Source organism: Gambusia affinis, linkage group LG04, assembly GCF_019740435.1.
Source record: "Gambusia affinis linkage group LG04, SWU_Gaff_1.0, whole genome shotgun sequence".
Taxonomy (NCBI): domain Eukaryota; kingdom Metazoa; phylum Chordata; class Actinopteri; order Cyprinodontiformes; family Poeciliidae; genus Gambusia; species Gambusia affinis.
Window position 1 is genome coordinate 390,001 of NC_057871.1, and position 11,719 is coordinate 401,719.

Consider the following 11,719-nt stretch of genomic DNA (forward strand, 5'->3'; position numbering starts at 1 on the left):
GATGGATGATGGATGGATGATGGATGATGGATGGATGGGTGGATGATGGATGGATGATGGATGATGGATGGATGATGGATGGATGGATGGATGATGGATGGATGATGGATGATGGATGGATGGATGATGGATGGGTGGATGATGGATGGGTGGATGATGGATGGATGGATGGATGATGGATGGATGATGGATGATGGATGGATGGATGATGGATGGATGCCAACCTGTGATGCCGATGACGTTGGACGGGGCGGGTCGGTCTCGGCCCTGGACCTTCCTGTAGATTTCTCGACCTGAACAGGTGAACAGGAACTGAATGGACTGAATTCAGAACCATCCTGCGATCAGAACCGGAGGAGGTTCTGGTTCCAGTCGACACCCAGACACACGTTAGAGAACGCTGCCTGAAATAAAAGCGCTCTGATTAAACTGGATCTGGTTTTATGGTCTCTCAGTCTGAACCAGTTAAACCAGAACCTCAACTGGGAACTGAGCATGCTCAGTGCGTCAGAACATACTGAGCATGCTCAGTCAGGACTTCTTGGTTATGGTTTGCGATTCTGGACCGGGGTGCAGGCATGCAGTCAGAATGTGAGTTAGGTTGACCTCTGACCCCTCAGGCAGTTCTGAACTGGGTCGAACCCGATCAACTAGAGGAAGTGATCGGGTTCGGCAGTGGGCCACCAGAACCTTCACTGCAGGAGAACTGGCTGGTTCTGGTGTCAGGTGCAGCTAGTGGACCCGGTTCCCATTGAACCACGAGGAGAACCCAGCCCAGTGGACTTGCAGGAGAAGCTTCCAGGTCCCACAGAGACATGAGTCCAGAACGTTTGACCAGTACCAGGCCTCTGAGGCTCCCATTTAACAAACTGGGTTCATTTCAACTCAAACCGAGCCAACACCAGAACTTGAGACGGGTTCTTCTGTAACCCGGGTAGAGACATTTGACCCAGATGACCAGAACCAGACCCAGCTGCTCACACGCCTCAGAGCACAGCGGTGGAGGGATGATGGTGCGGCCAGACTGGGGAACTAAAGAATCAAGGTGTTCCTGGTTCCAATGGCCTAGTCAAACCCCGGAGCTGATAGAAATGGAAAGAACTCAGCAGAGCTCCCTAGAACCAGAGCCTCCTAAAGGTCCAATTCTGGTCCAGTTCTGGTTCTGAATTGGTTATGGACTGGTCCTGGTCCGGTTCTGGTTAGAAGAGAGCCTCCTGGGTCAGATGGTCTGTAGAATTAAACACTCAAACATCCACCAGGGGGCGGTATCTTACCAAACAGCTGCTTGTCTAATGAAACGTTAGAGAAACGATCAGTTAATGTTGGCCCATCAGGTACCGGTACCGTCTACCTGGACTGAACCCGACGGTGATCCTACCTGTCTGGACGAAGCCACCTGTGAGGCCAGAAGACAAGAACATTCAGTCAGGCATTTGTTTCTGTCTGAAGGGGTCAAAGTTGAAGCAGGAAAGGAGACAGGAAGTCTGCTTACCGACTTCCTGCAGCAGCAGAGCTGCAGAGAAAATAAAGAAAAGCATGAAGCAGAAAGAAAGACAAGCATGAAGCATCAGAACCAGTAGGAGGTTCGATCTCTAGATCAGGCATTTCATAGCGTGAGACAGTTAGCCTTTAGCATCCCAGCTTTATTTCCTTCATTCCATGTTGATCCTTCCTGACTGTCTAAAACTGACTTCCTGTCTCCAGCTTGGCTAAACATTCTGTGGACCGGTACCGTGGGTTGGGGACCACTGGACCAATTGGTACCAGACCGCGCAATAAATAAGTAAATGTTTCCATTTTATGTATTATTTATTATTATTTATAGGAAAAGGCTTTAGCGGGAACACCAGCATGCAGAAGCATTATCTGACGGTTCCTCTTCCTCCCCCCGGTCCGCGGGAATTAAACGGTCCGGGTCCACTGGTCTACACCATCTGGGTTTCTACAGCAGCACTATGGGGGGTGATGGACGGGTCCATCACTCACCCATTCAGCTTCAGAACCCCAGTCCAAACTTGGCCCAGTAGATTTAGATTGGGACCAGTTTGGGTCCAGACTGGGACCAGTAGGTCCAGTCTGGAAGGTCTGACTGGCTGGATTGTTTCTGTCCCAGATAACCTGGACCAGTGTCTCTAAACCCGTCCCAGCTAAACCAGTACAGCTGCAGCCAATCAGAGGTGAGCCCCTGACAGACCTGGCCAATAGGAGGCAGCAGAGCAAAAGCAGGAAGAAAAGAGGTCAGAGGTCACCAGGCAGGTACGGCTCCCACCTGTCCGTCCCCTCCTGCCCCAGCAGGGCTCCTGCAGCTCCAGGTAGAAGCTGGCCTTCCTATCGTATTCCTCATGGTCCGTTATTCTAACCGACACCGTCTTCCTGTGGGGTCAGGGGTCAGGGGTCATTAGTTCACAGGCACACAGGCGGGAGGGTTCAGAGAACCGCTGAAACCCTGAACCTAAAATCACGCAAAGGTTCATGGAAACCACAAACATCTGAGGCGGTCAAGGTTAGGAAAGGTTAAAGGTCAGTGGGGCGGGGTCAGATGTCAGGGTGACGACGCCCCCACCTTTCCGTTCACTCATCTCTAGCAGCTGAGGATCGCCGACCTCCAGGAAGAAGTTCTTGTTTTTCTCGTACTGTTCGTCATCGACGACCTTGATCCGAATCGATTTGCTGAAAGAGAAGAAAGCAGAGGAAGAGGAGCGAGACGTGATGAAGGACAGGAGGACAGAGGGACAGGTGGATGGAGGGACAGGTGGATGGAGGGACAGGTGGATGGAGGGACAGGTGGATGGAGGACAGAAGGACAGGTGGATGGAGGACAGGTGGATGGAGGGACAGAGGGACCAGTCGGTCCTGCACAGACTCAGTGGAAATGTGTGAGGAAAGGTGGTCCACCCTGCAGCTGGTTGGGTTTTCTCATTGGACGTTCTTTCACTGATAGGAACCGACCGAACCACATCTCCCAGCATGCACTGCAACACCTCAGGGAATCCACAGGAGAAACTTTATTCATAAATTCACCTGAATCTTTGGGCGACAAAAGATCGCCTCTCACATTATGAGAAAACACGTGCAGGTGTTCGCACACCTCCGTTTCCTGGGCAACTTCTAAAACCCAGAGGTCTGCTGTTTCCTGTAGCAACCTTTCAGTTTAAAATAGTACATAGAAATCCTTCTGGTTCTGATTGGTTCTGATTGGATCTGACTGTGAACCATGTTTTTATATTCTTGTAGAACGTTTCCTGGTCCCCATGAGGGAAACGCTGTTTATTGGAGCCAAATATGTGCATTTTTGGTTTTGGCCACAAGATGGGGCTGTCGGCTCCAGTATATGAACCAAGAGGTCACAGGTTGTTGACAGGTGTTGAACCTGGAAGGGCATACAAGTTTTTGACCGCTGTGGCGGAGTCTTTGTTAACACTGTTCCCGGAATTTGTTCTGATTGGATCAAATTTGGACAATAAGAAGATCTTTGGGATTGACTTCACACGCGATCAACAGGCACAACGTTAGCAACGTTAGCAATGTTAGCCGCTCAGCGCGTCATAACAAAGCAGCAACGGATCAACGCTTAACTAGTGCAGTATTAAACTGTCACTTATACTGTTTCTGGATTCAGGTTTAGTCTGTGATGGTTTTGGGTCAGTTGTAGAAAATGAATAGAAGTCAGTGGGAAGGCCCCACAAGTCATAAAAACACAATTGTGTGTGTGTGTGTGTGTGTGTGTGTGTGTTGTGTGTCTGTGTGTGTGTGTGTGTGTTGTGTGTCTGTGTGTGTGTGTGTGTGTGTGTGTGTGTGTGTGTGTGTGCGTGGGTGTGTGTGTGTGTGTGTGTCGGGCCCAGCACTATGGAAACTCACCATGTTTATTTTATTTCAGCATATTGAAGTTTCCTGCAAAGTGAACTGATGTTTTTCTGTCTCTGCTGTTTGGATCAGAACCGGCCTGCAGTGCAGGAGTGATTTGGTTCTGTTATGTCGCTGTCTGTCTCCTGAGTTTGATGTTTTTATTCAGATTTTATTGGGGACTCCCATCAATAAATGAAGTTGAACCTTCGTTTCTCCTCCAGGAGGATCTCATGTGGTGGCAGTTCCAGCAGCTGCCACTAGGCTGCCGACCTGTCTCTGGACGCTGACATCACTTTTTGTAAAACGTGTTTGTTATTTTGCACGTTAGTAAATAATAATTGTTGAAATAATGAAGTTACTGTTTACTAAAAAGTGTAACATCTGTAATATTCTGACTTATTTACTTGATGGAAAGTAGTGGCAGCTGCCACCAGAAGTGACACTACTATTGTTGAACTGGGAACAATGGGAACAATGGGAATGCTGCGTGAAGTTTATGGAGGATCGAGCTGAGGAGTTCCTCGGGACACCAAGACAAGACGGTTCACCAGAACCTGACCCGTCTCTGATGGACGGCGGGTCCACAGAGCTCTGCAATCTGATCTGCGTCTCATCTCCATGGCGATGTGGGCCGGCGCCGTGGGCCAGGCCTGACCTCCCCCAGCGCTCTGACAGGAACCGGCTGCTTTATGGGAGAAGCCGCACGCCGAGCCACTGCTGCAGCCGACGGCCTAATAAGGAAAAAGCTCTGGGCTGTTTATCTGCTCCTTACACAGGAGCTGCTGCGTTTGGACTAGCTGCTAAATAAAACACCGTCATCTCAGCAAGGACATCTGGAGGACACAGAGGACAGACAGAAACCAGGAGCTGTCAGCAGCTCCCAGTAGGAAGAGGAGGGTCCACCCACAGCTCTGTCTCTGCACTGCTGGACACCTGAAGACATGTCTGCAGGTAAATGGAACAAAACAACAGATGGACTCGCTCTCAGTGGGCGGCGTCCTCGCTGACAGAACATTAAATCTCCTTTCAGAAACTTCTCAGCTTCTAACAACGACTGGTGGCCTGCAGAGAGCGGCTGCAGTTTCTCCTTAAACCTGATGCTGACCGAAACTCCAGCAACATCAGGCCTGGTGGAGCAAACAAGTCTGAGGACGCTAACCTGAGGCTAACCTTAGGCTAAACTTAGGCTAACCTTAGGCTTAACTCAGAGGTTAAACTCAGGCTAACCTCAGGCTAACTTGAGGTTCAAGGTCAGCTAAAACAACCTGCTCAGCCAGAAGCAGTTCCTGCTGCTTCACAGAGCAGAGGCGGAGCTGCTTCACCTGTCAGACGAAACACAATCAAAACAGGAAGTGATAAAGATCAAGAGCAGCTGACCTGCTCCAAACTGCTTGTGTTATAAAAATATCAGCTACTGTAAATATAGAAAAATAATTACTGAAGCTTTCTCTGATCCAACCAGTTCAGAACAAAGATCCAGATGGTTCAGGTACAGCCATTACAGATCATCGTCATCATCGCCACCACTTGTATGGCGCCATACCGAGACACCTAACGGTACCAGCGACAGAATTAAAATCCTTTTTAAACAAGTTCTGCAGAACCATCTGAACCAGAGTACTCAGGTACCATTTCTGTCACTGAAACCTGAACAATCCTGTCAGGATCCCGGACAAGCCCCCAATTATTTTATGAGCTGATGTTTGATCTGCAGCATTAAACATGTTAACCTTGAATTGGCCCATGTCTGCTGCCAAACAGGACCCAGTGGTTCTGAATGACCTCCACTTCCTTTGCACCCCTCTAACTGAGAGACTAATGACCTGTGGACTGGGTCAGGCTGGGCCCAGATTCTGGACTAGTCCCAGTGGGTTTTATCTGTTGTTTTAATCTGAAACTGTTGTTAATTGAACCACATCTGCCTAAATGATGGTGTATTGTGATGAAAAGTACTGCATGTTGTAAAGACTGTGACCACTAGGTGGCCCTACTATTGCTTCAACACTGTCCAGCGAGTTAGAAATGCTGCTGGACCCAAACTGCATTATCTTAGTCTGCTGGCAATACATCAACATAAGAGACGATGCTACATGCCTCCACTGAAAGCTTTTCTTTTTCTCAGGAGACGCGCCATAACAAACTGCCCCCATCTGAACTGAACCAAGATCAAATATTCGCTTGGCTCTGACATGTTTGAGACCTGCTGGGATTTTATTCCAGCTGTTTGCAGAAATATGCCAGGTCACATGACAGGATGGGGCGGAGCTAGCAGATAATCTACAAAATAAAAATGGTAACATTTCTAATCCGCAGCTGGTTTCCATCCACACATCAACATTAGGGACAAAACCGAAACAGAAAAATTGGTCGCTGGAAAAGACTGTTGTGTTCAAGGTGTGCTAAAAGGAATTAGCCTATCAGAAGCTATGCTAGCCTAAAAAAAAAACAAAAAACATCTCAATGCTAAACATGTTGCAGCTAATGCTAATGTCAGCGTCCCAGTCCACGTTTCTAAAGAAGCTTCCTGGTTTTGAGTTCTTATTTCTATTTATTCAACGATTAGAAGCAAAAATTGTTTTTGAATTGAAAGTGTTGCCGACTTTGTTATGTTGTTTGATTAAGTGTAACACTCACTTGCAAATTAACATTTGCAAGTGAGTGCCACCACTAGTACTTACACAATCTCGTCGTTGTCAAACTCCAGGACTCCGTGCGTGTCTTCGAAGTCTTCTCCGCCGCCCTTAGCCGTACCTTCAATGGTTTTGAACGGCACCGCCACGACGCCGCGTGCCCCTGCGTTTCTGGTCACCTTCACCTCCATCACCCCCACGCTCTCGCTCACCGTCACCACCGGCTCCTCAAAACTGAAGATCCCGGCGTGGTCGTCGTCGAAGATGGTGACGGTGGCCGTGCACGGCAGGCCCAGCCCTGCCAGGCCATCGGCGTGGTTCGCCTGATGGTTGTTTGCTCCGTCTGGTGCGACCCGCACGTTGGTGAGGTGAACCAGGAAGTGCTCGTCTTCCTCAAAAATATCGTCGTCAATGATGTTGATGTGGATTTCCTTGTCGGTCTCACCGGGTTTGAACACAATGGTTCCTTCGGTGAGCTGGTAGTCGGAGCCAGCGTTGGCGGTCCCGTCTTCAGTCTGGTAATCCACGTAGACTGTAGCGGTCAAGTCTCCTCCTCGGCGGACGACATTGAGCGCCACGCTGCCGCAGTTCTCCAGACACTGGTAGTTCCCAGGGTCGAAGAAGACCTTGGAGGAAAAGTTGTTGATGGATATCTCGGAGCAAATGTCATGCTGTGCGGCTCTCTTGGCCTGGTCAGCAGCATGTTTCTTCAGGACGTCGCCTGCTCCTGTCATGATCCTGGTCGCCTGGCAGCGGTAAAAGGCCCGACTCTTCTGCTGCTGGGTCAGAACCTGGTAGTTAGCGAGCTCCATCAGCTGCTCCGTCTCCTTCTCTGGATGTTTCTGCTTCAGCTCCTTCAGGATCCTGGCCAGCTCTCTGCGCGCCTCCTCCTCGTCCAGCTCCTTTACCTCTCCGTCCAGAAGTTCATCTCTATGGGAGTTGAGCATTTTGCCGTCCATTTCGACGTCCACCTTTGAAGGGAGATCTGGCTCACCCTCGGTCTCGATAATCATTCCCTTCTGCTTCCCGGCTCGGTATCGCTTGTACACGTATTTGTAGAAAAGAAGCCTGCGGTCGGCCACATAAGCAAACCCAACACAGAAAGGGAAGAAGAAGAGTGTGAGAAGCCCCTCCCATATTTCAACAACACCCGGAGAGAAAACGGCCAGGATCAGGTACAGCCAGGTGTAAGCAAACACGCTCCAGGTGGCGGTGACGAAAAACACCCGCAGGTGCTTCACCTTCCTGGTCTCCCCGTCGGGGATGACGGACACGCAGAGGCCGATGATGACGAACATGTTGAAGGCGGCGCTGCCTACGATGGTGTTGGGACCCAACTCACCGGCGTTAAAGTTGTGACCACAAACCTCCACCACGGACAGGAGGATCTCCGGCGCGGACGAGCCGAGCGCCATCAGGGTCAGGTTGGACACCGTCTCGTTCCAAACGCGAACCGTGGTGGTGATCTTCTCCCCGTTGGGCTTCTTTATGGTGATCTTCCTTTCCTGAGAGGTGATGACTTCGATGGACGCCATGAAGCGATCAGCGATGATGGAGACGCCCAGGAACATGTAGAACATCCCCACGAAGTAGATGGTGGCTCTGGCCAGGCGGTCGGGGAAGGCCGGGTTCTCCGGCTTCCACACCGGCAGGATGACGCCCTCGATGCAGTCGGTGCCGCCGCCGCATTTAGTCTGGTTTCTGGCTGTGCTGTTGGACTTTGGGGTCAAACTGGCGCCCCCTGCTGCAGAGCACGGGAACCCGGCTGAGATGGCGGCGAACAGGAGCAGCAGGAACGAGGGGCGTCCAGCGGGACTCATGGTGAAGCTTCAGGCCTCCTTAACCTGAAACAGACAGAAACGGGCTTCAGTCTGGATCTGGGTTTATGAAGGTAGCGAGGTGGTCAAACCAAAAACACGATCTTCCTCCTGCTGAGACCAACTTTGACCAACCGATCTGAGAAATATCGACAGTCTGGACCTTTAACCCGCTCAAACAGGAGCCAACGATCCAATCCACACTGCAAAAACCAAAACCTTACCAAGGATTTCTGTCAACTTTCCAGCCTTTATGCTTGAGGTGATACACAAGTAACTTTTTAGCAAGAAATAAGTGAGTAATTCCTGAATATTGTTAAAAATCTGGCAGATTATTTAACCTGGAAAGAAAAAGACTCATTAGAGGAAAAAGACCTGGTCAGTTTGGAGCTTCGTTTGGTCCAACTCAGTGACGAGGCTGTGAGCAGCGGTTAGTGAGGTCACCGGTTAGTGAGGTCACCGGTTAGTGAGGTCACCGGGTCACCAGCCTGCAGGTTGCCATGGATACCCTCTGGTTAAGGTGCAACAGAACCACATGAGGACTGGCAGTGAAGTTCTGGTCAGATCTGGTTTCATGGTTACTGAGAAACATTAAGGCTGATATAATCACCTCTGACCTCTGCAGTGACCTCTGCAGTGACCTCTGCAGTGACTGAGGCACTAGCAGCTTCATGCAGTCGGTCATCAGGCTGCTGGAGGAGGAAGAGGAGGAACCTACCGTCAGATGAAGAGCAAAATGCTTTAAATTAGAATCTCCACAAAGTTCCAGGAAGTTTTCATCTTTGAAGGAGGAAAAACTCTCCAGCCCCACAGAACCAGAACCAGAACCAGAACCAAAAGGCGACACAAAGACAAGAAGCAGAACCTCGATGCAGTTAGAGCCCAGAAACAAGACGCTGCCTCCTCCTCTTTCTCGTCTTCCTCCTCCTCCTCTTCCTCGTTGGAGACAAGAACCGGTCCAAAACAAGCAGCTGTAAACAGCCAGAACCTCTCCTGGACCTTGACTGGTTCTGGTTCTGGGAAGGTTTTACTGAGTAAATCTGGTAGAATTGAAACCCAGAAGAATCTGACTCGTTTTGTTTGATCTGTTGCTATGGATACATCAGTAAACATCAGCATGTTTTTCATTTTTCCCATCAGAAACTTCAATTTCATGATGACAGCCATTTTTCAAGATGGCTGCCATTTTTTAGCCTTTCTAACCAATTATTGCAATAAAATGTTTCCAGTTTTTATGAGTAGAATGAATTTTATGTCATCTTATTTTTTCGGCTCATCCAGTTTATGAATCTTAAAATAATAAAATGTATCAGGACGTTGCTCCATTCGTCCACTGATGTTAGCATTAGCCTCTGCTAATTGTTTATGTTTAGGAATTAAGATTTAGCTTTTGTTATTTTTATATGCTTTTCAGTTTAAGATTACCTTCCACTACATTTTAGACACATTTAGCAGTTTAGCATCATTATGTGATTAGCAAGATAATTAGCACTAGCAGGTACTGACCGTAACGTTTGGTAAACTGTCTGCCTTTAGCAATATCTACGGCTAGCTTTAGTGCCAATATATTCTCTACAACAACCACGGCAGCCATCTTGGAAAATCAAAAGATTATCAGTAAATATTTTTATGGGTCCATGTAAAATTTTCATCTTCATCTGTGATAAATGTTGGCAAATTTAGTGAATGAAATGACTGATCTGCTGCAGCTGGAGCAGAACGATGGACAACCTGCAGAGGTCCGTTTCTACCAGCAGGGGTCAATGTGGAGAAGTCAAGATGATCCATCAGTTTTTATTTAACAGGAAGATCTGAAGAAACTTGGCACTGAAACTCCATCTGAGCCGGAGGCAGTCTGATCAGAAAACCGCAGCGTCTGAGACGCTCCAACAACCTCCAAACGTTTCCAACAACCTCCAAACGTTTCCAACAACCTCCAGACGTTTCCAACAACCTCCAGACGTTTCCAACAACCTGCAACTGCCTCCGGCTGACGGCGTGTCGGCGTCTCCTGCTGCAGGTTGAGCACAGTGAATGAGGAGTTTTGTCCCCTGCGGGTTGTGGTTGTGGTTGTGGTTCGGTGAGTCTTTACTCGCCTCGGTCCTGATGCAGCCGCTGCAGGAGAGCAGAATGTGTCCAAGAGGGAGAGCTGCGCCTGATAGCTGCTCTAAATTTAACAGCAACGCCCGCTGCTGGTCACACGGCGTCCTTATCTCCGTCTCCCTGCAGCCATGGCCATACAAGGCTGCTCCGGGCCGGGCCGGGCCGTCCGGCGGCCCCGGGGCCCCGCACACATGGACAGATAACCACCGGCAGCTACAGGCAGCCTGGTGACGCCTTCATCAGGCAACACCCAGAGATCTGGACACTTTGACCTCTGACCTCTCCCAGAGGTAGGTCCGGTCGGTTCTGTTCAGCTTCAGTGCTAAATGTTGAAGCTGAACATTTGAACTGAACTAATTCATTTTCAGATGTTTCGATGTTGGACGAGTTCAAAACGTTTCCAATTCACCAAACGGATCCAGGTTCTGAAAACGGCTCATCGACCCGCCTGCATCAGTACAATCTTCTGTAAGGTTCCACCAGAACCCAATCAGAACCTGTTTCTAACTACGCCGGGCTCACTGAGGAACCGACTCTGGAACCAGGCCCGACCCGGAGGAACCGGAACCAGCTGACGTTCCAGCTGCTTCATGTTTCACATTCTGAACTGAAGGGAAACGAAACGACCGGACAGGAACCGTCGGAACCACCTGGATCAGCCATCCAGTTTCATCCTCCTCTAAGGCAGAACCTACAGAACCTACAGAACCTCCAGAACCTACAGAACCTACAGCTTCAGGTCTCGTCTCTCCTTTTCTTCATCAGCTCAGATCTTTTACCACAAATAAATATTTAAATTAGATTCAAACTTTATTTCACAGTGAGAATCAGAACCAGAACCTTTTCTGGGCCCATTAAGCAGCTCTGGATATTTTCTCATGTTTCCTGGTATTTGTTGTAATCCTGTCTGCAGTCTTTATGTTTCTGTTTTACTGTAAAACTCTCAATAAGTAAAGTGGCATTGAATCAGATGAATATGAAACTTCAGATTTTACCAATAATGAAATGAAAAATCCCAGAATCATGAAAAACAAACATTGTTTTCTGCCAGGACTTTTATTTTCCATAAACGGAACCACTCATAAAACATCAGATAAGAACTAACGGACCGGAGCTTCTGGAGGCTGGCAGTCCTGCAGAGGACACACAACCACTGAAGACCCAAAGCCGCCACCGAACCAGAACCCGAACCCGGCGTAGAGCGGCTCGGTGAAGGTGCACGATGCTTAAGGTGGAGCAGGGAGTCCGAGGAGACGCAGAAGGACAGGACGCCGGCGGGAAGGTCCAGTACAGGAGACGGACAGGACGGCGTCCCGCTGCCGG

The 11,719-nt window shown here is 49.2% G+C and overlaps 1 protein-coding gene across 6 annotated transcripts in view; it reads right to left on the minus strand.

Moving 5' to 3' along the window:
* LOC122828924 (sodium/calcium exchanger 1-like) overlaps positions 1–10,468 on the minus strand; it is a 26,332-nt gene extending 15,864 nt beyond the window's left edge. Inside the window, exons 1-7 of one of the 6 annotated variants that reach the window (XM_044112982.1) lie at positions 10,390–10,468; positions 6,525–8,320; positions 2,564–2,670; positions 1,493–1,513; positions 1,379–1,396; positions 1,275–1,289; positions 225–293 (exon numbers count right to left, since the gene is read on the minus strand). In XM_044112982.1, coding sequence (XP_043968917.1) covers positions 225–293; positions 1,275–1,289; positions 1,379–1,396; positions 1,493–1,513; positions 2,564–2,670; positions 6,525–8,296 — 2,002 coding nt within the window. In that variant the 5' untranslated portion in view covers positions 8,297–8,320; positions 10,390–10,468. Of the gene's footprint in view, positions 1–224; positions 294–1,274; positions 1,290–1,378; positions 1,397–1,492; positions 1,514–2,563; positions 2,671–6,524; positions 8,321–9,011; positions 9,976–10,024 lie in introns of those variants that run through there. The other 5 variants (XM_044112985.1, XM_044112981.1, XM_044112983.1 and 2 more) reach the window with 5 other exon arrangements.
* Between the last annotated feature and the right edge of the window lie 1,251 nt (positions 10,469–11,719).